The 24,688-nt window shown below is 37.2% G+C and overlaps 1 protein-coding gene across 1 annotated transcript; it reads left to right on the plus strand.

The window, feature by feature from the left end:
- Positions 1-14,239: 14,239 nt before the first annotated feature.
- Positions 14,240-17,737, plus strand: LOC130979937 (uncharacterized). The gene is made up of 8 exons (XM_057903497.1): positions 14,240-14,457; positions 14,562-14,706; positions 14,795-14,935; positions 16,005-16,103; positions 16,517-16,593; positions 16,690-16,798; positions 16,941-17,269; positions 17,386-17,737. Exons 1-8 carry the CDS (start codon positions 14,365-14,367, stop codon positions 17,476-17,478), a joined length of 1,086 nt encoding a protein of 361 aa, XP_057759480.1. The 5' UTR covers positions 14,240-14,364; the 3' UTR covers positions 17,479-17,737.
- Positions 17,738-24,688: the final 6,951 nt, after the last annotated feature.

Consider the following 24,688-nt stretch of genomic DNA (forward strand, 5'->3'; position numbering starts at 1 on the left):
AAATTCACTTTTCTGGACTTTACTATGAGTTTGTGTATTTTTCTGTGATTTCAGGTATTTTCTGGCTGAAATTGAAGGTTCTGAGCAAAAATCTGATCCAGAGACTGAAAAGGACTGCAGATGCTGTTGGATTCTGACCTCCCTGCACTCGAAGTGGGTTTTCTGGAGCTACAGAAGCCCAATTGGCGCGCTCTCAACGGCATTGGAAAGTAGACATCCTGGGTTTTCCAGCAATATATGATAGTCCATACTTTGCCCAAGATTTGATGGCCCAAATCGGCGTAGCAAATCAGCATCAGAAATTCCAGCGTTAAACGCCGGAACTGGCATAAAACTTGGAGTTAAACGCCCAAACTGGCATGAAAGCTGGCGTTTAACTCCAGAAAAGGTCTCTACACGAAATTACTTCATTGCTCAGCCCAAGCACACACCAAGTGGGCCCGGAAGTGGATTTTTCTGTCATTTACTCATTTCTGTAAACCTTAGGATACTAGTTTACTATTTATAGGATCTTTTGACATTGTAAATGGTACCTTATGACCTCATAACACTTTTTACACGTTTCTTGTACCTTCCACGGCATGAGTCTCTAAACCCCATGGTTGGAGGTGAGGAGCTCTGCTGTGTCTTGATGGATTAATGCAATTACTACTGTTTCTTATTCAATCATGCTTGTTTCCATTCTAAGATATCACTTGCTCTTAACCCGGATGAATGTGATGATCTGTGACACTCATCATCATTCTCAACTATGAACATGTGCCTGACAACCACCTCTGTTCTACCTTAGATTAAGTAGATGTCTCTTGGATTCTTTAATCGGAATCTTCGTGGTATAAGCTAGAACTGATGGCGGCATTCAAGAGAGTCCGGAAGGTCTAAACCTTGTCTGTGGTATTCTGAGTAGGACTCAATGATTGAATGACTGTGACGTGCTTCAAACTCCTGAAGGCGGGGCGTTAGTGACAGACGCAAAAGAATCACTGGATTCTATTCCGGCCTGACCGAGAACCGACAGATGATTAGCCTATGCTGTGACAGAGCATCAGGGACGTATTTTCACTGAGAGGATGGGAGGTAGCCACTGACAATGGTGAAACCCTACATACAGCTTGCCATGGAAGGAGCCTTGCGTGTTTGATGAAGATGACAGTAGGAAAGCAGAGATTCGGAAGATGGAGCATCTCCAAAGCCTCAGCCTATTCTCCACTACTGCAAAACAAGTACCTTTTTCATGTTCTTTTGCTTTTTACAATCAAACCTGATAATTTCTGATATCCTGACTAAGATTTACAAGGTAACCATAGCTTGCTTCAAGCCGACAATCTCCGTGGGATCGACCCTTGCTCACGCAAGGTATTACTTGGACGACTCAGTGCACTTGCTGGTTAGTTGTGCGGGATTGCAAAAGTGTTATTGCAATTTCGTGCACCAAGTTTTTGGCGCCGTTGCCGGGGATTGTTCGAGTTTGGACAACTGACGGCTTATCTTGTTGCTTAGATTAGGACTATTTTATTTTTGTTGGTTTAGAGTCTTTTAGTTGAGTCTAGTTTCATATTTTAAGTTTGGTGTCCATTGCATGCTTTTGTTTTCCTTCTAGTTTTCGAAATTGCATGTTCTTAGTCCCTTTTTAATTCATAAAAATTCTAAGTTTGGTGTCCTCTTTGTGTTTTTCCTTTAAAATTTTCGAAAATTTAGTGTTTGATTTTCTAAAAATTTTAAGTTTGGTGTCTTTTTGTTGTTTTTCTCTTTCCTCTTTTCAAAAATCAAATCTTATTCATAAAAATTTTCAATCATATCTTTTTAATTGCTATTTTCAAAATCTTTTCAATTAACTGATTGATTTAGTTCTCAAATTGCTTTGATCTTATTTTCTTTCTGATTTTCGAATTTATTTTTTATTTCCTTTTGTTTTATTTTAATTTTTCGTTTAAAATTCAAAAAAAAAAAAACAAAATTTATCTCTTTGCAATCATTCTCATTTCCCTTTTGTCCATTATGGACTCAAGTGGAATTAATCAGTCCAAGAGGACTCTGGGGTCATATGCTAACCCCATTACAGCTGCATATGGGAGTAGCATCTGTATACCTCCCATCAAAGCAAGCAGCTTTGAGCTAAACCCTCAACTCATTATCATAGTGCAGCAAAATTGCCAGTATTCCGGTCTTCCACAGGAAGAACCTACTGAGTTTCTGGCACAGTTCTTACAAATTGCTGACACAGTACATGATAAAGAGGTAGATCAGGATGTCTACAGACTATTACTGTTTCCATTTGCTGTAAAAGATCAAGCTAAAAGGTGGTTGAATAACCAACCTACAGCAAGCATAAAGACATAGAAACAGTTATCAGACAAATTCCTGAATCATTTCTACCCTCCAAAGAGGATGACACAGCTAAGGCTGGACATCCAAGGCTTTAAACAAGAGGATAATGAATCCCTTTATAATGCCTGGGAGAGGTATAGAGGTATGCTTAGAAAATGCCCCTCTGAAATGTTTTCAGAGTGGGTACAGTTAGACATCTTCTACTATGGGCTCACAGAAAAAGCTCAGATGTCTTTAGACCACTCAGCTGGTGGATCTATACACATGAGGAAGACAATTGAAGAAGCTCAAGAGCTTATAGACACTGTTGCTAGAAACCAATACTTATATTCTAGCAGTGAGTTCGTTCCAAAAGAGGAGGTCATGGCATTAGTCACTGATCCTAATCCTCAAGAACAGATGAATGAGCTTAATCAACAATTGCTCCTGATGACAGAACAGTTAGCAGAATTTAAAGAAATGCTCCATGATACTAAAGTTGCTAACAAGAACATAGAACTGCAGTTGAATCAAGCAAAACAGCAAATATCTAAACAGATAACAGAAGGATGTCAAGCAGTTCAACTAAGGAGTGGGAAAACACTGAACACCACTGCTCAAAGGAGCAAGAAGGCAAACAAAGAACAATTGACAGAGGATAACCAAACCACTGTTCAAAATCCCTCTGAGGACAACAAGAGCCCAGAGAGGAATATTATTGGCGTTCAAACGCCAGAAAGGGAAGGAAAGTTGGCGTTAAACGCCCATTCCTTGCCCAGTTCTGGCGTTCAAATGCCAGAAAAGGGGGAGAAGTTGGCGTTTAACGCCTAATCTTCACCCATTCCTGGCGTTCAAACGCCCAAGGAGGATCAGACACCTGAGAGTGCTGATAATTATCCCTCTAACAAGGCTTCTTCAACCACTTCTGTAAGGAATAAACCTGCAGCATCTAAGGTTGAGGAATATCAAGCCAAGATGCCTTATCCTCAGAAACTCCGCAAAGCGGAACAGGATAAGCAATTTGCCCGCTTTGCAGACTATCTAAGGACTCTTGAAATAAAGATTCCGTTTGCAGAGGCACTTGAGCAAATACCATCTTATGCTAAGTTCATGAAAGAGATCTTAAGTCATAAGAAGGATTGGAGAGAAACTGAAAAAGTGTTTCTCACTGAAGAATGCAGTGCAGTCATACTAAAAAGCTTACCAGAAAAGCTTCAAGATCCTGGAAGCTTTATAATACCATGCACATTAGAAGGCGCTTGCACCAAGACAGCCCTATGTGATCTTGGAGCAAGCATCAATCTAATACCTGCATCTACTATCAGAAAGCTTGGGTTGGCTGGAGAAGTCAAACCAACCAGGATATGCCTCCAACTTGCTGATGGCTCCATTAAACACCCATCAGGCATAATAGAGGACATGATTGTCAAGGTTGGGCCATTTGCCTTTCCCACTGACTTTGTGGTGCTGGAAATGGAGGAGCACAAAAGTGCAACTCTCATTCTAGGAAGACCATTCCTAGCAACTGGACGAACTCTCATTGATCTACAAAAAGGAGAAGTGACCCTGAGAGTCAATGAGGATGAGTTCAAGTTGAATGCTGTGAAAGCAATGCAGCATCCAGACACACCAGATGACTGCATGGGCGCTGACATTATTGACTCTCTGGTAGAAGAGATCAATATGACTGAAAGCCTAGAATCAGAGCTTGAGGACATCTTCAAAGATGCCCAACCTGATCAAGAAGAACTAGAGGAAGTAAAGGAATTTTCGAAAATTCCTCAGGAGGAGGATAAACCTCCCAAACCTGAACTCAAACCTCTACCACCATCTCTGAAATATGCATTTCTAGGAGAGGGTGACACTTTTCCAGTGATTATAAGCTCTGCTTTAAATCCACAGGAAGAGGAGGCACTGATTCAAGTGCTTAGGACACACAAGACAGCTCTTGGGTGGTCCATAAGTGATCTTAAGGGCATTAGCCCAGCTAGATGCATGCACAAGATCCTGTTGGAGGATAATGCCAAACCAGTGGTACAACCACAAAGGAGGCTAAATCCAGCCATGAAAGAGGTAGTACAGAAAGAGGTCACTAAATTACTGGAGGCTGGGATTATTTATCCTATTTCTGATAGCCCCTGGGTGAGCCCTGTCCAAGTTGTTCCCAAAAAGGGAGGCATGACAGTGGTACATAATGAAAAAAATGAACTGGTTCCTACAAGGACAGTCACAGGGTGGCGTATGTGTATTGACTACAGAAGGCTCAATACAGCCACCAGAAAGGATCATTTTTCTTTACCATTCATAGACCAAATGCTAGAAAGACTAGCTGGTCATGACTATTACTGCTTTTTGGATGGCTACTCAGGCTACAACCAAATTGCAGTAGATCCCCAGGACCAAGAGAAAACAGCATTTACCTGCCCTTCTGGCGTGTTTGCCTATAGGAGAATGCCTTTTGGTCTGTGCAATGCACCTGCAACCTTTCAGAGGTGCATGCTCTCTATCTTCTCAGACATGGTAGAGAAATTTCTGGAAGTCTTCATGGATGACTTTTCAGTATATGGAAACTCATTCAGCTCCTGTCTTAACCACCTATCACTTGTCCTGAAAAGATGCCAAGAGACTAACCTGGTTTTAAACTGGAAAAAATGTCACTTTATGGTGACTGAAGGAATTGTCCTTGGGCACAAAATTTCAAGCAGGGGAATAGAGGTGGATAAGGCAAAGGTAGAGGTAATTGAAAAATTACCACCACCTGCCAATGTTAAGGCAATCAGAAGCTTTCTTGGGCATGCAGGGTTCTACAGAAGGTTTATAAAGGATTTTTCAAAAATTGCCAAACCTCTAAGTAATCTGCTAGCTGCTGACACTCCATTTATCTTTGATAATGAGTGTCTGCAGGCATTTGAAACCCTGAAGGCTAAGCTGGTCACAGCACCAGTTATCTCTGCACCAGATTGGACATTGCCATTTGAATTAATGTGTGATGCCAGTGATCATGCCATTGGTGCAGTGTTGGGACAGAGGCATAACAAGCTTTTGCACGTCATTTATTATGCCAGCCGTGTTCTAAATGACGCACAAAAGAACTACACAACCACAGAGAAAGAGTTACTTGTAGTGGTTTATGCCATTGACAAGTTTAGATCCTACCTAGTGGGATCAAAGGTGATTGTGTACACTGACCATGCTGCTCTTAAATACTTACTCACAAAGCAGGATTCAAAACCCAGGCTTATCAGATGGGTGTTGCTTCTGCAAGAGTTTGATATAGAAATAAGAGACAGAAAAGGGACAGAAAACCAAGTGGCTGATCATTTGTCCCGAATAGAACCAGTAGCTGGGGCGTCCCTTCCTTCTACTGAGATCTCTGAGACTTTCCCAGATGAGCAACTCTTTGCCATTCAGGAAGCCCCATGGTTTGCAGATATTGCAAATTATAAAGCTGTGAGGTTCATACCCAAGGAGTACAGCAATGTGCAAAGAAAGAAATTAATTTCAGATGCAAAGTACTACCTCAGGGATGAACCATATCTCTTTAAGAGATGTGCTGACGGAGTGATCCGCAGATGTGTACCCAGAGAAGAAGCACGAAAGATCTTATGGCATTGCCATTGATCACATTATGGAGGCATTTTGGAAGTGAGCGAACAGCCACTAAAGTCCTCCAGTGTGGCTTCTACTGGCCTACTCTCTATAAAGATTCCCGAGAGTTTGTGCGTAACTGTGACAGTTGCCAAAGAGCTGGTAACCTGCCTCACGGATATGCCATGCCTCAACAAGGGATATTAGAGATAGAATTGTTTGATGTATGGGGAATTGACTTCATGGGGCCATTCCCACCACCATACTCAAACACTTACATTCTGGTGGCAGTGGACTATGTATCTAAGTGGGTAGAAGCAATTGCTACACCCACTAATGATACCAAGACCGTGCTGAAATTTCTCCAGAAACACATCTTCAGCAGGTTTGGTGTTCCCAGAGTACTAATCAGTGATGGGGGCACTCATTTCTGCAATAGACTACTACACTCTGCTATGGTTAGACACGGAATTAGCCATAAAGTGGCAACTCCGTATCATCCACAGACAAATGGGCAAGCAGAAGTCTCTAACAGAGAACTAAAAAGAATCCTAGAACGGACTGTGATGGCCCGAAGAAAGGATTGGGCAAAGAGCTTGGATGATGCTCTGTGGGCATACAGAACAGCATTCAAGACTCCTATAGGAACCTCTCCATACCAACTGGTGTATGGGAAGGCCTGTCATTTGCCTGTGGAACTGGAACATAAAGCCTATTGGGCAACCAGATTCCTAAACATGGATGCTCAGTTAGCTGGTGAGAAAAGACTGCTCCAGCTAAATGAGCTAGAGGAGTTCAGACTCAATGCCTTTGAAAATGCAAAAATTTATAAGGAAAAGGCAAAGAAGTGGCATGACAAGAGATTGTCAACCAGAGTCTTTGAGCCAGGACAAAAAGTTCTGCTCTTCAACTCCAGGCTCAAATTGTTTCCAGGAAAACTCAAATCCCGGTGGAGGGGTCCGTATGTGATTACAGGAGTGTCACCATATGGATATGTTGAGCTTCAGGATATTGATTCTAACAAGAAGTTCATTGTTAATGGACAGAGAATCAAGCACTATCTTGAAGGAAATTTTGAGCAGGAATGCTCAAAACTGAGACTTGAGTGATTCTTAGCAGAAGTCTAGCTAAAGACAGTAAAGAAGCGCTTGCTGGGAGGCAACCCAGTCATTAGGAGGGTATATGATTAGTTCTTACAGAGGCAAGTATCAAAAATGAAGGAATTCACAGAGTTACAGAAGGATTCAGCTCAAAAAGCAGAGAAAATGAGCTTACTGGCAAAAAAACTCCAGTAAGGGGCATTTTGGGCGTTAAACGCCAGAATGGGTACCATTCTGGGCGTTTAACGCCAGGAATGGTGCCATTTTGGGCGTTAAACGCCAGAATGGGCACCATTCTGGGCGTTTAACGCCAGGTGTGCAGCATCCTGGGCGTTCTGAAAAACGCCCAGTGACAAAAGATTTCTGGCGTTTAACGCCAGCCAGGGCACCTGGCTGGGCGTTAAACGCCCAAAAAGGGTAGCAAATGGGCGTTAAACGCCAGAATGGGTGCCATTCTGGGCGTTTAACGCCAGCTTGGTGGGGGGACCACAATTTTGTTTTCAATTCAATTTTTTTCAAACTTTCCTTTTCTCACCCATACTTTTCTACAAAATCACACTTCAATCATTCATCATTCACTTTCAAATCTTCAAAAATCAAAACCATTCTTCAAATTTATTTCAAATCAATTACAAACATCGTTCAAAAATTTCACCCTTTTCTCAATTTCTTTCCATATCTTCTCAAATCTCCTTTAAAATTTCTCTCTTCTTTTTCGAAAACTCCCCTCCCCACCTTATATATACACGTTTGGCTCCCTCATTCCATCACACCATTCGAATTTCCTCTTCCTCCCCCTCTCTTCTCTCTTTTCTTTTGCTTGAGGACAAGCAAACCTCTAAGTTTGGTGTGCTTTTCCGTGATCACTAAGCCAAGATTCATCAAGATCATGGCTCCCAAGGGAAAACAAACCAATTTAAGAGGAAAGAAAGAGACTAATCCAAAGAATCTTCGGAATCAAGAAAAGTTCTTAACCAAAGAACATGAAGACCATTATCACAAAATAATGGGTCTGAGGTCAGTGATCCCGGAAGTAAAATTTGATCTGAAAGAAGATGAATATCCGGAGATCCAAGAGCAAATTCGAAACAGAGGTTGGGAAGTTCTAACCAATCCTGAGACAAAGGTTGGAAGGAACATGGTTCAGGAATTCTACTCAAATCTGTGGCTGACAGATAAGCAGAGAATGACTGGAACCGCTTACCATACCTATAGAACCATGGTCAGAGGGAAAGTTATATACTTCCATCTGGACAAAATAAGAGAAATCTTCAAGTTGCCTCAACTGCAAGATGATCCTGACTCCTTTAATAGGAGGATGGTGAGAGTAGATAAAGGGTTGGATCAAGTTCTAGAGGACATATGCCTCCCTGGAACTAAGTGGATAACCAATTCTAAGGGTGTCCCAAACCAACTCAAGAGGGGAGACCTCAAACCAATTGCAAGAGGGTGGCTAGACTTCATTGGGCGCTCCATATTGCCCACTAGCAACCGTTCTGAGGTTACTATCAAGAGAGCAGTGATGATTCATTGCATTATGCTTGGAAAAGCAGTGGAGGTGCATCATGTGATTGCTTGTGAGATCTACACAATTGCAAACAAGAATTCCACTGAAGCCAAATTAGCTTACCCAAGCTTGATCTCCTTGCTCTGTAAAGAGGCTGGGGTAAAGATGGGAGTAGATGAGTTCATACCCATTGAACATCCAATCACCAAGAAGTCAATGGAAGGACAAGTGCAAGACAACTCTATCAAGAGGAGGGCGCATGAGTTCCTCCCTGAATTCCCTGAAATTGGCTACTGGGCCAGCCTAGAAGCATCCATTAACAAGTTGCAAGAGACTATGGAGCAACTGAAGGAAGAACAGCAGAATCAGAACTGCATGATCTGCAAATTGCTGAAGGAACAAGAGAAGCAGGGGCGTGAAATCCAAGGATTGAAACGCCAAAAGCTCTCCTCTCAAGCTGAGGGAGCATCCACTTCTCAAAATCAAGGTTGTTGAGTCCTAACTCTGTGAAAACCTCTATCATTAGTAGCCTATGTTTTTGCGTTTTTTTTATTTTGTTCTCTATTTTCATTTTTTCTAGTTTAATCTTATATTTAGTTTTGAGTCTTGTTCTTAGTTCATAATTAATAAAATTTAAAGTATTCTGCCTTAAAGTTATGAATGTCCTATGAATCCATCACCTCTCTTAAATGAAAAATGCTTTAATCACAAAAGAACAAGAAGTACAGGATTTCGAAATTTATCTCTGAAACTAGTTGAATTAGTTTGATGTGGTGACAATACTTTTTGTTTTCTGAATGAATGCTTGAACAGTGCATATGCCTTTTGAATTTGTTGTTTTTAAGAATGTTAAATTTGTTGGCTCTTGAAAGAATGAGGAGAAAGAGAACTGTTATTGAGGATCTGAAAAATCATTAAATTGATTCTTGAAGCAAGAAAAAGCAGTGAAAAGAAAAAAAAAAATTTTTTCGAAAAAAAAGGAGAAAAGAGAAGAAAAAGAAAAAGAAAGAAATAAAGTTGTGAACCAAGGCAAAAAGAGTGTGCTTAAGAACCCTGGACACCTCTAATTGGGGACTCTAGCAAAGCTAAGTCACAATCTAAAAAGGTTCACCCAATTATGTGTCTGTGGCATGTATGTATCCGGTGGTAATACTGGAAGACAGAGTGCTTTGGGCCACAGCCAAGACTCATACACTAGCTATGTTCAAGAATCATCATACTTAACTAGGAGAATCAATAACACTATCTGAGTTCTGAGTTCTCATAGATGCCAATCATTCTGAACTTCAAAGGATAGAGTGAGATGCCAAAACTGTTCGGAGGCAAAAAGCTACTAGTCCCGCTCATCTATTTGGAGCTATGTTTCTTTGATATTTTGGAGTCTATAGTATATTCTCTTCTTTTTATCCTGTTTTGATTTTCAGTTGCTTGGGGACAAGCAACAATTTAAGTTTGGTGTTGTGATGAGCGGATAATTTATACGCTTTTTGGCATTGTTTTTAGTATCTTTTAGTTAGTTTTTATTATATTTTTATTAGTTTTTAGTTAAAATTCACTTTTCTGGACTTTACTATGAGTTTGTGTGTTTTTCTGTGATTTCAGGTATTTTCTGGCTGAAATTGAAGGTTCTGAGCAAAAATCTGATCCAGAGACTGAAAAGGACTGCAGATGCTGTTGGATTCTGACCTCCCTGCACTCGAAGTGGATTTTCTGGAGCTACAGAAGCCCAATTGGCGCGCTCTCAACGGCATTGGAAAGTAGACATCCTGGGCTTTCCAGCAATATATGATAGTCCATACTTTGCCCAAGATTTGATGGCCCAAACCGGCGTAGCAAATCAGCATCAGAAATTCCAGCGTTAAACGCCGGAACTGGCATAAAACTTGGAGTTAAACGCCCAAACTGGCATGAAAGCTGGCGTTTAACTCCAGAAAAGGTCTCTACACGAAATTACTTCATTGCTCAGCCCAAGCACACACCAAGTGGGCCCGGAAGTGGATTTTTCTGTCATTTACTCATTTCTGTAAACCTTAGGATACTAGTTTACTATTTATAGGATCTTTTGACATTGTAAATGGTACCTTATGACCTCATAACACTTTTTACACGTTTCTTGTACCTTCCACGACATGAGTCTCTAAACCCCATGGTTGGGGGTGAGGAGCTCTGCTGTGTCTTGATGGATTAATGCAATTACTACTGTTTCTTATTCAATCATGCTTGTTTCCATTCTAAGATATCACTTGCTCTTAACCCGGATGAATGTGATGATCTGTGACACTCATCATCATTCTCAACTATGAACATGTGCCTGACAACCACCTCTGTTCTACCTTAGATTAAGTAGATGTCTCTTGGATTCTTTAATCGGAATCTTCGTGGTATAAGCTAGAACTGATGGCGGCATTCAAGAGAGTCCGGAAGGTCTAAACCTTGTCTGTGGTATTCTGAGTAGGACTCAATGATTGAATGACTGTGACGTGCTTCAAACTCCTGAAGGCGGGGCGTTAGTGACAGACGCAAAAGAATCACTGGATTCTATTCCGGCCTGACCGAGAACCGACAGATGATTAGCCTATGCTGTGACAGAGCATCAGGGACGTATTTTCACTGAGAGGATGGGAGGTAGCCACTGACAATGGTGAAACCCTACATACAGCTTGCCATGGAAGGAGCCTTGCGTGTTTGATGAAGATGACAGTAGGAAAGCAGAGATTCGGAAGATGGAGCATCTCCAAAGCCTCAGCCTATTCTCCACTACTGCAAAACAAGTACCTTTTTCATGTTCTTTTGCTTTTTACAATCAAACCTGATAATTTCTGATATCCTGACTAAGATTTACAAGGTAACCATAGCTTGCTTCAAGCCGACAATCTCCGTGGGATCGACCCTTGCTCACGCAAGGTATTATTTGGACGACCCAGTGCACTTGCTGGTTAGTTGTGCGGGATTGCAAAAGTGTTATTGCAATTTCGTGCACCAGTAAACAAAGAACAAAGTGAACAATCAAAGGAACTACATAAACAATAATCGCAAATAACAACGAACAAAGTGGCGACACTAAGCTAAGCCTCATCTGTAGGCTGGTTTGGACATCCTCTCTAGGTATGCCCGATTTTTCTACATAGACCACACCTCTTCTCTTGGCGCTCACCCTCATCCATCTCATTAGGAAACCTGGTGGAAATAGGTCTGCTAGTAGCCTTCCTGCCTATGGCTGGATTAGGACGCAGTCGTGTCCCATGCCACTCCGACCAAAGTTTCTTGTCTGGTATTGATGGGAACTTCGCCTCATACACCTTGAACACAACCTCCTGTATGTATACCGGATGCACATAAGGACCCTAATAGCTTAAATCCTAGTGTATTGTTTTTTCACCAGTCTCTACCTACAAGAGAGGGTTTATGGGAGGATATTTGTCAATTACAGATTAAAGAGCAGGAGGTGAGAGATAAAACAATCCTCAAACTATCTTTGGAGGTTGGGAATTGTTGAAGTATCTGGTTCTGAGAGGACAATCGGTTACCAGGTGATGTGTTGAAAGACTCTTTTCCAAGGCTTTTCTCGGTATCAAACCAAAACGAATTTATTATAGGGGATTGTGGGTTTTGGAATGAGTTATAATAGATATGAAATTTTCAGTGGATAAGGGAACTATTTCAATGGGAGTTGGAACTAGTTAACTAATTTCATGGGGTTCTACAGTCAGTCAAATTAACGATTGAGAGAGAGGACCGTCTTGTATGAAAATTTGATAAATCAGGCGATTATTCTACTAATTCATTTGTGCAGATTTTGCAGGCGAAAATTCTCCCAGATGATATTACTAGCTACAATTTTACTAGTTCTACATATATTGAGGAGTTTATTACCACTACGGATTGAGTTATTTACTTGGTTTGTATTAATTGGTATGGTTAATACTATGGAGAGATTATGTAGGTTAGGCGTTATCGATGTGAATGATAATATATGTGTGTTATGTAAAAAGGATGTTGAAACTGTTTACCACTTGTTTATTGGTTGTGAGTTTACTTGTCAGGTGTAGTGTGCGTAATTTATTGCCTATGACATATTATGAACTATTATAAGATCAATTAAACAATATTTCAAGAGTTGGTCAGGAGTGCCTGCAAGGAAGGAAGAAAGAAAAAGGTGGCTAATTGAATTTTTTTTGTTATCTAGAATACATGGATGGAAATGAATAATAGAATATTCAAGAATTAAGAAGCAGGAGTAGCGGATATTATTGAAAGGTCGTTTATGAGTTACACAGAGTGAAATGGTGTTGAACCCAATAATTGTTGATAATAATACCAGAAATGACTATAAATTTAGTTCTGTACTTTTATTTTATCAAATTTTTATCTGTACATTGTATTTTGTACTTTGTTGTTTCACCTTCTTGTTTTGAGCTCTTTTACTTCAAAAAAAAAAATCTTCAAATTATTTTTTTAGTTAAAATAAAAAAATTTTCATTAAAAAAATTTAGTTAAAAATAGGAGGTTTTAATTCCCGACCCTAATAGAGGAGTTTAATTCCTCCTTAGGCTGCTCTTCTTCATCTCACTTAAAATTAATAAATAAAGAATAAAGACAACTATATTAAATAGGAAAAACCAAACTATTAGAGATAATTTAATTACCTTACCCATGTAAAGAATTTTATATTTCCAAGTAATATAGTTACTTCATTTAAATAAAAGATTTTATAATTAACAGTAACTCAATTGAAACATTTGAATTTACATACATTTAAAATTCTATGAAATTTAAAAATACTTGATTCTAGTCGTCAAAATAGGTTAAATCTATCAGACCAGCCCATTTATCTATTTAAATGAGCAGATTTTGTCTCTAAAATTAAGTTCGTTTAAATTTTAGGTTAAACGGACTGAGTTCGATTAAGTATTAATCCGAAAAAAATAATGGGTTAAACGGGATAGTTTGCGAAGTAAATAGGTGGCCCATTTATTTTATTTTATTTTTACACTTTTTCCAAAAAAAATAATACTTTTAGCTGATATTTCTTCCGATCCAATTCGAAAATTCGACCCATCAACTAAAAAATATATTTTTTAAAAAGGTTTTTGACCTAAAAATTATATTTTTTGTCAAAATATTTTTTAAAAAATAAAATAAAAAAAATAAACGGACTAGCTCGTTTAACCCATCGAACTGACCATAAACGATCCGGACTAAAAAATTATAACTCATAAATAAAGCGGGCTTAAACGGATCAACCCATTTAACTAGCAGAATTAACGAGCCGGATCTAAATGGGTCTGGCTAGCCCATTTGACAGCCTTCCAATCTCAATCTTAAAAATTTTGTTTAAAAAAATGAAAAGAATATACAAAAAATTTATATATATATATATATATATATATATATAACCAGAAGACTCAACTTTTTCTATAACCTGAAAAAGTTAATAAAATGAAAAGTGAAAAAATAATTACTATTTAATTCAGATAATAAAATATACATATGATAAAGTTATAGATTCAATAATAAATAATTTTTTATTTTATCATTTATAATTTTTCTCATTTTAAGAAAATATTTTTTAAATAAAAACTCTTGAAATTGTATATATTAAAATTAAAAAAAAAAACTGAAAAGAAAACAATTTTCAGCAACATTTGTACCAACTAAGGATTTACAATTTTCCATGAAAGGCATTCAATCACGTGATCTGAAATTTGACTTGATTGGATGATTTGGCTAGTGGTGGGTATGGCAAGCAGACGGCAACTTTATCCACCCCCCGTGACTGCTATGAGTTATGAGCTATGACTCACAAATGCTAACCCAACGAAAACCAATTCACCTTTGAAATATAAGCCCAAACAAACGCACATGGAAAATGCCATCCCCCTACTACTAAGGCAGCTGCCCCTACCACACGCACCCACCACCATCACCATCAAAACCCGCGAAACTTCGAACCAGGTACGCGCACCACTCCCCTATTTCCCGCGTACCCTATCATATATAACGTAACAGTAACACATTCACCTTCACTTTCTGTTTTTTCCAAAACGGCTTCGTTTTAGGGTTCACGTGAAGAGCCTCACCAATACCAAACCTCGCCGCATTGTGCTTCTTCTCATCTTCGGTTTCAACTCTCCATGGAAGACGTTAGGGCAACCACTGCCTGGGTCGCCACCCACTCCTCCCACGTTCTCGTCGACTCTGCAGGTTCATTGCTAATCTCCTCCTTTTCTTTCACATGTTCCAGCTTAATGCATTGTCAGAGAATAACTATTTGTCGTTTTCACTTTTTCAGGGATTGAGAAAGTGGTGAACACCATTGATGACATTCCCAAGGTTGACTGGGATTTCGAAGGGATTCATTATTTTGACAACGGCCCACTCACCGTCCAGTACTTGTTTGTTTTGGACTCTCTCAATTTCTGCTTCTGGCCTGGTACCTTCTGTTACTTTCCTTTTTTGGCAATTTTGTTTGTCTTGCATTCAATTTCTTTTCTCTTTCTATATTTCCAGTATTTTGATTAGTGGTACAGAATCAGTAAGTTTATATTCCCTGCAGAACATGTTTTCCACTCATGGTAGGTATGAAAATTGATTGTGAATATGGAAGATATGGCAAATTTGGGCTTCAATTTCTGTGTTATTACTTTAGTGTTGGCCTTGGTTACAGCATTTTGGTGTTATCAAGAGTAATATTATTTTTGAATCATTGATTTTTTACGAACACACACTGCTCACAAACACTTGGGCCCATATATTTTATTTTCTCTTGATTCTTCTCCTTTGGGTGTTGTTTGATGCCCATCGTAAAATTTTTTCCTTCTTTTCAATGGCAGTGGTCCATTTCATAGCGTAGCCACCTCCGTAAACTGACTCTGCTTCTTTTTAACATATACGGCACGCCACATATTATATTTGTATATCATTAATTAATTATATTGCAATTGTACACTTGTGTAGAATTATATGAACAAAAGTCCATAATAAACATGAATAATTTGTTGCAAGCTCTTATGGGACATGAGATGAGCGGAATCTCGAATTCTCCAGTTATTCATTGTTAAATGTGGATGAGAAACTGCCTTATATCATCATATCTTCTTTGTTTTTATTGAAAAAGAATTCTTTTAATAATTTATTTTATAGGTTTGGTTAACAAGTTACAAAAGGAAAGTTTTATTGAAAATACAAGGGTTTTTTTTCAATACATTTTAAATATACATTGAATACTTTAAAAACTTTAAAAGTTACTATTCTTATCTGCATAACAAGTGCCCTTTTGTTAGCTAATTCCTTAATTTATTTATCTTTGTACTGCACTGCCATATATTCAGTGATAATATTCAACGGATTAGTATCCAGTTGGAAGTTGATACCCCAACTCTCAAAGACATGTAGTAGTGAACCATGTTCTAAGATATCAGCATTTGAATTTGCCACCTGCTTTTAATTGTTATCTATTTGTTATTTCCCATAGTTTGCTTCTCATCTCACTTATTAAACAGATAAGGATTTGAACTATGATGATTTGGCATCTGGACTAAAGGCAGCTCTTCAAAATGATAAATCTGCATTTGATGCTGACCGCCTGCAGAAGTACACTGGTAAGCATTTTTGGGTAAATGGCAATTCTGTTAGGACTTTATCTTTAGTTTAGCTCAAATTTTTATTATCAGTTGAAATTAAGGCTTGTTGAAATCCTAGATTTTGTCATTTCATGTGAAGAATTAAATTTCAGTTGTTGTCCATGTACAACAATTTTAAGCAAACTCACAGATGCTATGCTAATAATTGCCTTCGACCTACCAGCATTATATGAACAAAGACTTCAAAGCATTTTGTTCTTGTCTCCATTGCTGACTACCTGTAAGGGACAAGCAACTGCTTTTCAGTTCTAGTATTTTGAAAAAATGAGATATGTGTCTGTGTTGAAGTCTAGCCTTATTGGTATTTGCTCACTTCCAGTTAGAAAATTGTTTCCTAAAATAGCAGTGACAAAATCACTTCGTAACGTTAGGTCCACAGCTACGTGAGCTTTTGAAGTGGCCTAGACCTCTTCCTTTGGAAGATGAACGTGTTCGGTTACTTCATGAGGTAATTTATTCTTGTTGTGTTTTCCCCCTCCATCAATCTATGGTATAAGCATGTCTTGAAGCTTAATAACCATTGTGTAAACCCTCGCATTGCTAGGTTGGAATTGAATTGGAAAGAAGTTTTGATGGAAAAGCATGTAATCTTGTGGACAGATGCGGAAAATCAGCTTTGAATCTTGTTGCTCTTGTTGCGCGCCATTTTCCTGGTACAATATGCTTCTTTTCCCACGATAACTTTCATGGTTCAAGTTCTCAAATACATAATTACTAATTTTTTTGGTTGAAGTTTCTATGGGTTGTGTTGAGTGTAAAAATTGCTTCTTTAACCCCAAATTTGAAATGTGCTAGGCTTTAGAGACCATTCAGTATACAAAGGCCGCCAGGTATTCTTGTATAAAAGAGCTCAGATATTTGCAGCAGATTTATGGGGTGCATTTAGGGGTCAAGGGTATGGTGAATTCAAAGACATCAGCTCTCTAACTATAATGGCAGATTATATCGTCCCAGCGGTGCTGCGGCAACTTGGTGTTCTAAAATATAGCCCAGCACTTGCCAGTACCATTGATTCTAGTGGAGAAATAGGTCCGGGGACTGAGGAGGAAGTTGAACTCCGGGCTTGCTCTGTACATGCTGTGGAGAAAATGAGGGAGCTGATAAGTAAAAAGTTAGGAAGACAGGTGAGTTCTGCTTCTCCCATTCATAACCCATTTCAATTCATGTAAATTAACATTAGTTGTTCTTTTCTCCTTTAATTATGTTTCTGACTTAAAATATTTGCTCATTTCTATTTCAGGTTCTCAGTGTGGAGCTGGACCTTTGGCTCTGGGCCTCTGGTGTTCAGTGCGCAACCCTGCAGCACCACCGAACACTCTCAATATATTATTGAGTACTTGATATATGGGTAACTAGTAATGAACAGTTCAGTTGTAAGACCAAAAGCTGACTATGGTTTAGGGTAATGTCTTAAGAATATGTGAATATCTAAATTTTGGAACTAGCTTTTGTAACCTTTGAAGTGCTTGACAATCAATTTACTTGTGCTTTGTTTTATATAAATGACAGAAATATTTAATGAGGTGCCGTCTAAATTATGAACTGTTATTGTTTTGAATTTTAAGACTTTTAACAGGGTGGTTTTGAACACCAAGGAATGGCAATGTTAGTGCTTGCTAATTGATGTTTGATTTTTGTTAAATTTGGCTGTTCTTAGCATTGGTGTTCTTTGAAGATTCATCAGATGTCTTTGCTTTTTGTTCAATGTTGAATCAAATCATTGTTAAGCTTGCATAAACGACTTTGCTTATGGAATTGCTTTTACTTTTTGAAATTGTAGGAATTGAGTAAAATATACACCCTTACGAGGCCAAAGTCGAGTAGCAAATTTTATGTTTTTCTCTGAAGATATATGGCCGTCACTTAACTTTTTTGTCTTTTGGTCATTGCTTCATTTTTTTTGTACACTGGAGGCCCTAAGGCCAAGAGTAAAACGAAAAAAACCTGACTAACGGAGAAAGGAAACCCCACATCTACAGCAAATAAAATTAGAAAGGTTTTCTTGGGGTGATGAACCCAAGTAGCATGCTCTCTGATTTGGTTTAGCAGCAAGTTTGCAATGCCATTAGCTAACTAGCCTCTCTAAATATATGTCGTATGTGCACTTTCCACTTCCTGTTAAGAAGCTTTTCGATTCTTTTAATTGGGCGGATTAGTGTTAAGTGGTATTTTGGAAAATTCTTTATCAAATTTACAGCTGTTTGGGAGTCTCTTTCTAGCTCAATCCTTCCCATGCTATCTCCAGTCCCTCTTGTATTGCTGCAACTTTTGCTTCTATTACCTTTGCAAAGTTCAGACGTCTGGCATATCTATATACTCAGCCACTCTCAACATTTCTGAAAACCTTAGTACAGCTAGCTTGCTCAGGTTATTTCTTGAGGCTTCATCTGTATTTAGCTTGATCTAACCCTCTTGGAGTGATTGCCAGAAAACTGTCAGAGGCTTTTCATTCTAATTATTTTCTACGTTTTTTCTGGCATCCCTAATTTCTCTTGCTAAGTTTCTTATTTTCATCTCTTTGATTCTTATGAGGGTGTTTATATTGGAATGTATGTATTCATTCCTAAATTTCCATATAAGCCAAATGGTCGTAACAAAAACATCCTTCCATTTCGTTTCATCATCTAACCCCAAGTCCATAGTCATGTTAGCTATAATCCACTCTTTCAAATTTATATTATAAAACATGCCAATATTTTGTGGCTTTACCAGGTAGTTTCACATTGGCGATGACATGGGACACTCTCGAATAACATGAAAGGGAGTCTCAATACCATTGTCACAACTCATGCAATTGGGATTGTTCCCTCTACCTCATCTTGCAGTTCTGGAAGCCGTTAGGATAGCATTATGAGCCAACTGCCAAAGGAACACCTTCACCCTTTGTAATTCTTTTCAATCCCAAATCAATTTTCATAATCAATCTAAGTCATGGTTGCAATGGAAAAGAAATTGATAGGTATGTTTGATGGTAAACTCACCTTTAGGATTGAGTCACCAAAAGAGGATATCATTACCATCTTTTAAGGGAGGGGAGTGCTTTATATTTTATTAATGACACTATCAGGGAGGAGGGTATCCAACTCTCTAATTTTCCATTATCCTTCTTCGTTTACATAATCACTCGCTGGACAATTTTCTTCCTCAAGAGTCGGGATTGGAGATACTAAATTAACTAATAAGTTCTTTGGTTCCAGCCAAGCTTCTCTCCAAAACTTTATTGTCTCACCATTTCCCAACAGATAACCTACGTTGTCCTTGATGATGTGCCATTTGGCTACAATATTCTTCCACAATATAGTGGTCCTAGCCAGTACATTTTGAATAGGATTGTGTCCTCTCCCATATTTTCCGAGTATAATTTGAACCCAGAGAGAATCGGGTTTGGTAACAATTTGCCATCCTCTCTTCAACAAAAAAGCTTTGTTGACTTGCTCTAGTTTTCTAATCCCTAGATCTCCTTTGTCTTTTGGTTTAGTAATTTTCTCCCAGCTAACAAGATGCATTTTTCTCGTTGAACAGTCATGCCCCCATATAAATGCTCGTTGAGCTTTCTTCACCATTAGGCAAGTGCTTTTCGGAATAATCTTATGTTGCAAAAGATATAGTGCCATTGACCCAATAATAGAGTGAGCTAGAGTAATACGACCGGCCTTAAATAGGCAGTTGGCTTTCCACTCCTTGAAGTTTTGTTTTAACTCGCTCAATAATGTAGTTGAAATGGCTCTTCCTCCTCCATGTATTATGGATAAAAGCTCCAAGATATCTTCTAATTTCTGGCGTTTTAGAGTATCCACTAATATTAATGATATTACTCCTCAACTCTTCAGGCACATTCTTGGAGAAAAAATATGTTAGTTTTTGCCTGGTTTATTAGAGGACCAGACTCCTCACAAAAATCATTCAAAACACTCTGCATTTTTCTCATGTAACTCGGAGATGCCTCAGAGAATAAAATGAGATCGTCCGCAAACATTAAATGAGACACTTGTGATCCGCTTCAGCCAGCTCGCATTGGGAACCAATTTCCTTTGTCCACGGCTTCCTCAATCATGTGAGACAATTTATCCATGCAAATAACAAATATATATGGAGATAGGAGATCATCTTGTCTGATCCCTCTAATGGAAGTGAATTCTACTGATTTACTACCATTTTTAGAGAGTTGAAAGTGTGGCAAAAATGACACACCTATAATGATATTACAAAGGGCATGGGAGACACTGAAATGGTTGATGAAATCATGAATAAATTTCAAGCTCAACCTGTCATAAGCCTTCGTAAGATCAATTTTGATGGACATACAACTAAATTTACCTCTCATTCTTCTCATAGTATGAACTATTTCTTGTACAATGACAATATTATCGTGAATATTTTTCCCTGGGACAAACCTGGACTGATATGGAGAGATGCGATCTTTGAAAAAGGGTTTGAGCTTTTCCACCATAATTTTGGCCATCCCTTTGTAGATAACGTTGCATAAAGAAATTAGCTTGAATTGGGCTGAAAATTCAGGTTTCTCTATTTTAGGGATGAGGACTAACATGGTTTTATTCAGGGGCTTAACAATTTCTGGGTTCCTCTATAAAGTAGTAATCACCTGCTCAACATGTTTGTAGATGCAATTATAATTTTTCTGATAGAAAACTCCTGGCAGACCATCTTTTTCTGGGGCCTTGAAGGCACCAATGTTAAAAAACGCTCTCCAAATATCTTCCTCATCAGGAGTTTTAAGAGAAGCTTCCACAATATCAACACTAATGGGAGGAAAGATTTTAGTACAAGAAGTGCTTGCTTTGTCATGATTTTCCTCCTGAAACAAGGAGCTTTTTTCAATGGTAAAAGTATATTATGATCCTTTATGACTTTATAAATCAGGGCCATTGAATTTTTTAAACAATGGCTAAGATTTAAAACTTTTATTAAAAATATAATAATTATATTTATATTTAAATATTTTTACAAATAATTCTATTTCAAAATTTTATGTTTGTCCTTTCTCCCTTAGTTCTTTTACTTTTTCTCCGCCATCCCCTTTCCCGTCACCGCTGAAAGGAGGAGTGCGACCCCCACGAGGAGCCACCGTCGTTGTCATCTTCGCGGGCTGTCTCTGCGTGCGCTGTCTTCGCTGTCTTTCATCCGTGTTTTGCCGTCGTCGCTTGTGGAGTTGCCAGGCCGTCGCTGTTCGCCATTTCCAATGTTGTCGCCAAGTCAAGAACGAGTGAGAGGGAGAGAGATCCATCGCCGTCAATGCTGTTCAGTAGGAGAGGAAGAACCGCAACGAAAAAAGGGAACAGGAGCCATCGCCATGGTCGCCATCACCGCAGTTGGATAGCAGTGGTTAGAGCCGTCGCTGATGGAGTTTGTCGAAGCTTCTATATGAGAAAATAATAATCGGTTCTAATATATGTTGATGGTGTAGTGATAAATGTGATAATAGCAATGGTTGTTGTTGGAAGAAAATGTGAGAATGGGAAGAAGATGAAGATATTTATATAATTTATTATTTTATTTTATAATTATTTTTATTTAAACTACTAAAAATCTAAATATATTTTTTTACAATCATTTAGGTGCAGTTAACTTAACGTGAATTTGATACTTGAGAGTCGTCACGGTTTTGAGATATCAACTTTAAGCGAAGTGGATTTCACCTTCGCATAAGACACAGACACATCCGTGAAACAAATGATAGAAGTCATTGTATGTCATTGCTTCACTTTTATACTGTTTCCTTTCTAGGTGGGTTGACATTTGACCCGAGTGTTGTTTTGGAAATGTATTTTTTTTGGTCGTGTTGTTTTAGAAATTTAATGGAAGGCTGTTGTCTTACTTTTCTTTTTTGGGTCTTTTTTTTGGTATATAAAGGGCCCAAAGGCCCATTCTTTTTTGGGTCTTTGCCCGAAGGCTACAGGCTCTATGGATCAGAGAGACCCAATCTACAAGTACAAGCACTAACATAACATAAATTCCATTAAGCCTATGCTTGCTTGCAAATATCCCTTCCCCTTCCGCCTACCTTATTATGTATCATTAACTACCCAGTACCCAGTACCCAGCATCCAACATCAACCTCACCTCCCTTGGCAAAATAGAGGCCCATCCAGTGTCCAAAGCCCCTGTATTTTCCAATTTTGCAACGGTATTAGATATTTTGGGTCTACATGTGGGCTTTGCTCCATTGTTTCGTTGGGTACATGGGCTTGCATGTTCCGACAGGATGAAAAAAATTTAAAAGAAGAATACCTACAGTTTTGAAACACATGGATAACTGGGTAATATGTTTCAAAACTGTGACAATTTGATAATTAGTTCTGTAAATAGTAGTAAATTGATATAAAAGTCATTATTTTTAGAATGGGGATGATTAAACTTGAAATGGATTTGAATTGGATAAATTATTGTGTTTGAAATTAATTATATAAAATAGAAATGAATTTGAATTAAAAGTTAATATACTGATTTGATTTATATTATATATTATTATCTATTTTTTATCATACAATTTTCTTATCACCATCAACGATTGCAGTTGGCTAGGGACGATGGCATCGCCTCACGATTTGCCGATGCTTATAGCCAAGGTCGGCTAGGTTCTCGGCGCAATTAATCGGCGACACCTGACAACCTTTTTTTCTAAACCCTTATTTTTTTTTATATTAATACCTAAAATGTAAAAATAATTTTTTATATTTTTAACACATCAAATTAATTTTATTCCGAAAAAGAATTTGATATTTGTCCACCGTCAGATTAAAAAAAAATGTAGTTTCATTGAGTTCGTGTTTCTTCCTTTCTTTTGGTCTAGGTAGTTTGCAGAGGAGTGATTAATTCTTTTTCGTGAACGAATTTGTGCAATAAATTAAGTAAAATGAAATGTAGTTGTTCCTAGCTTGGGTTAATAAAAAAAAAAGGTTAGGAATCAGTAGAATTTATAATTTTTAATCGAAAAAGTTTAGGAGACCAGTAATTTTATTAAAATTTGGCTAGTACTTAACCAGTCAAAATAAAATAGTAATTTTATATCTTTAAATAAAATTTTACACCATTAAAATTACTAATAATAACTAATTAATGACTACAAATTATAAAATTTACTAACTCCTAGTACTCTTCTTTGTAATTATTAATTAATTATTATTAATATTTTTAATAATATAAAATTACATCTAATAATACGAAATTATTATTTTTTTATTAGTTAAATATTGATTAAATTTTAATAAAAATACTGATTTTCTAGTCTTAATAAAAATGTTAGTTTCTAAACTTTCAAAGGGAGTGGGGTGGAATTGAAAATCTTGAATGTTCCTTCTTAAATCACAGAGACTACACACTAGAGCACCATATATGTGAGAGGGAAGAAGAAAGATCAGAAAACTAGGAAAGAGAAAAAATAAAAAAATAGTCTATAAGTATATATCCGAAGAAAATGATAATTAAGAAGTGAGAGATTATAAAGAGATGAGATGACCTTAGTTTATATGATGGGGAGATTGATCATGTCATCTAAAATCTGAAAACCTTAATAACCTCTTTTGCAAGTTGGGGAGGGACTCTAATCTCTCAAGGGAAACTCCACTCTGCTTTGCCATGCTTTTTCTTTCACCTATATCACCAACCACCGTACTGTGACTTGTGAGCATCTCCATGGTCTTCTAGTTTCACCATTTTAATACTACTTTGTATCCAGGGTTTTCATTAATGGTATCTATGCACCTTCATTTCCATAAATTCTGATATGAGCCTTCTCTTATTATTATTATTATTATTATTAGAAAAAATTACATACGTCTTTTTTGAAAAATGCTAAAATAATATTTCTTTGTCTTTTATTTATAAAAATATATACTCCTTTCTTTTATAATTTTTTAAAAAACTATCTCTTTAATTTATTTTAATTCTTTTATATAAACTAAGGTTAACTTTACTTTAAAAAAAAAAACAATATTCTTTACAAAAATATCTTTCAGCAACATTTTTTTTGTGATTAATTTTTTTTTATCAAAATACCTTTTAGCAAATTATTTTTTATTGATTAAATTATATTTTTACTAAATTTTTTTAAAATATTTTAATGATTAAATAATCTTTTATAAGATAACAAATTATTTTTTTCAAAAACACAAATAACAATCACTCTTGCTTTTAAAGGTTATCCTTGGAGGATCCATGTTTCTCTTCTTTCAGATGACTTTCTTTTCAGATTTTTCTAAACTTTTTTAAAAAATATTTTGATATAAATATAATTTAATAAAAAAAAATAATTTGTTGAAGAGTATTTCGAAAAACAAAATTTAATCACAAACAAATAAAATTTTTGTTAAAAATAAATAAAATTAATGTTAATTAACACAAAAAATTAAAATAAATTAAAAATAAAATTTTTTAAAAATTATAAGAGAGAAAAAAATATATTTTACAAATAAAATGAATAAAAGTATTATTTTAGTATTTTTTTAAAAAAGAAAGTAGAATTTTCTATTATTATTATTATTATTATTATTATTATTTCTTGACAGCTATATAATGCCACAACC

Source organism: Arachis stenosperma, chromosome 5 (assembly GCF_014773155.1).
Source record: "Arachis stenosperma cultivar V10309 chromosome 5, arast.V10309.gnm1.PFL2, whole genome shotgun sequence".
Classification (NCBI taxonomy): domain Eukaryota; kingdom Viridiplantae; phylum Streptophyta; class Magnoliopsida; order Fabales; family Fabaceae; genus Arachis; species Arachis stenosperma.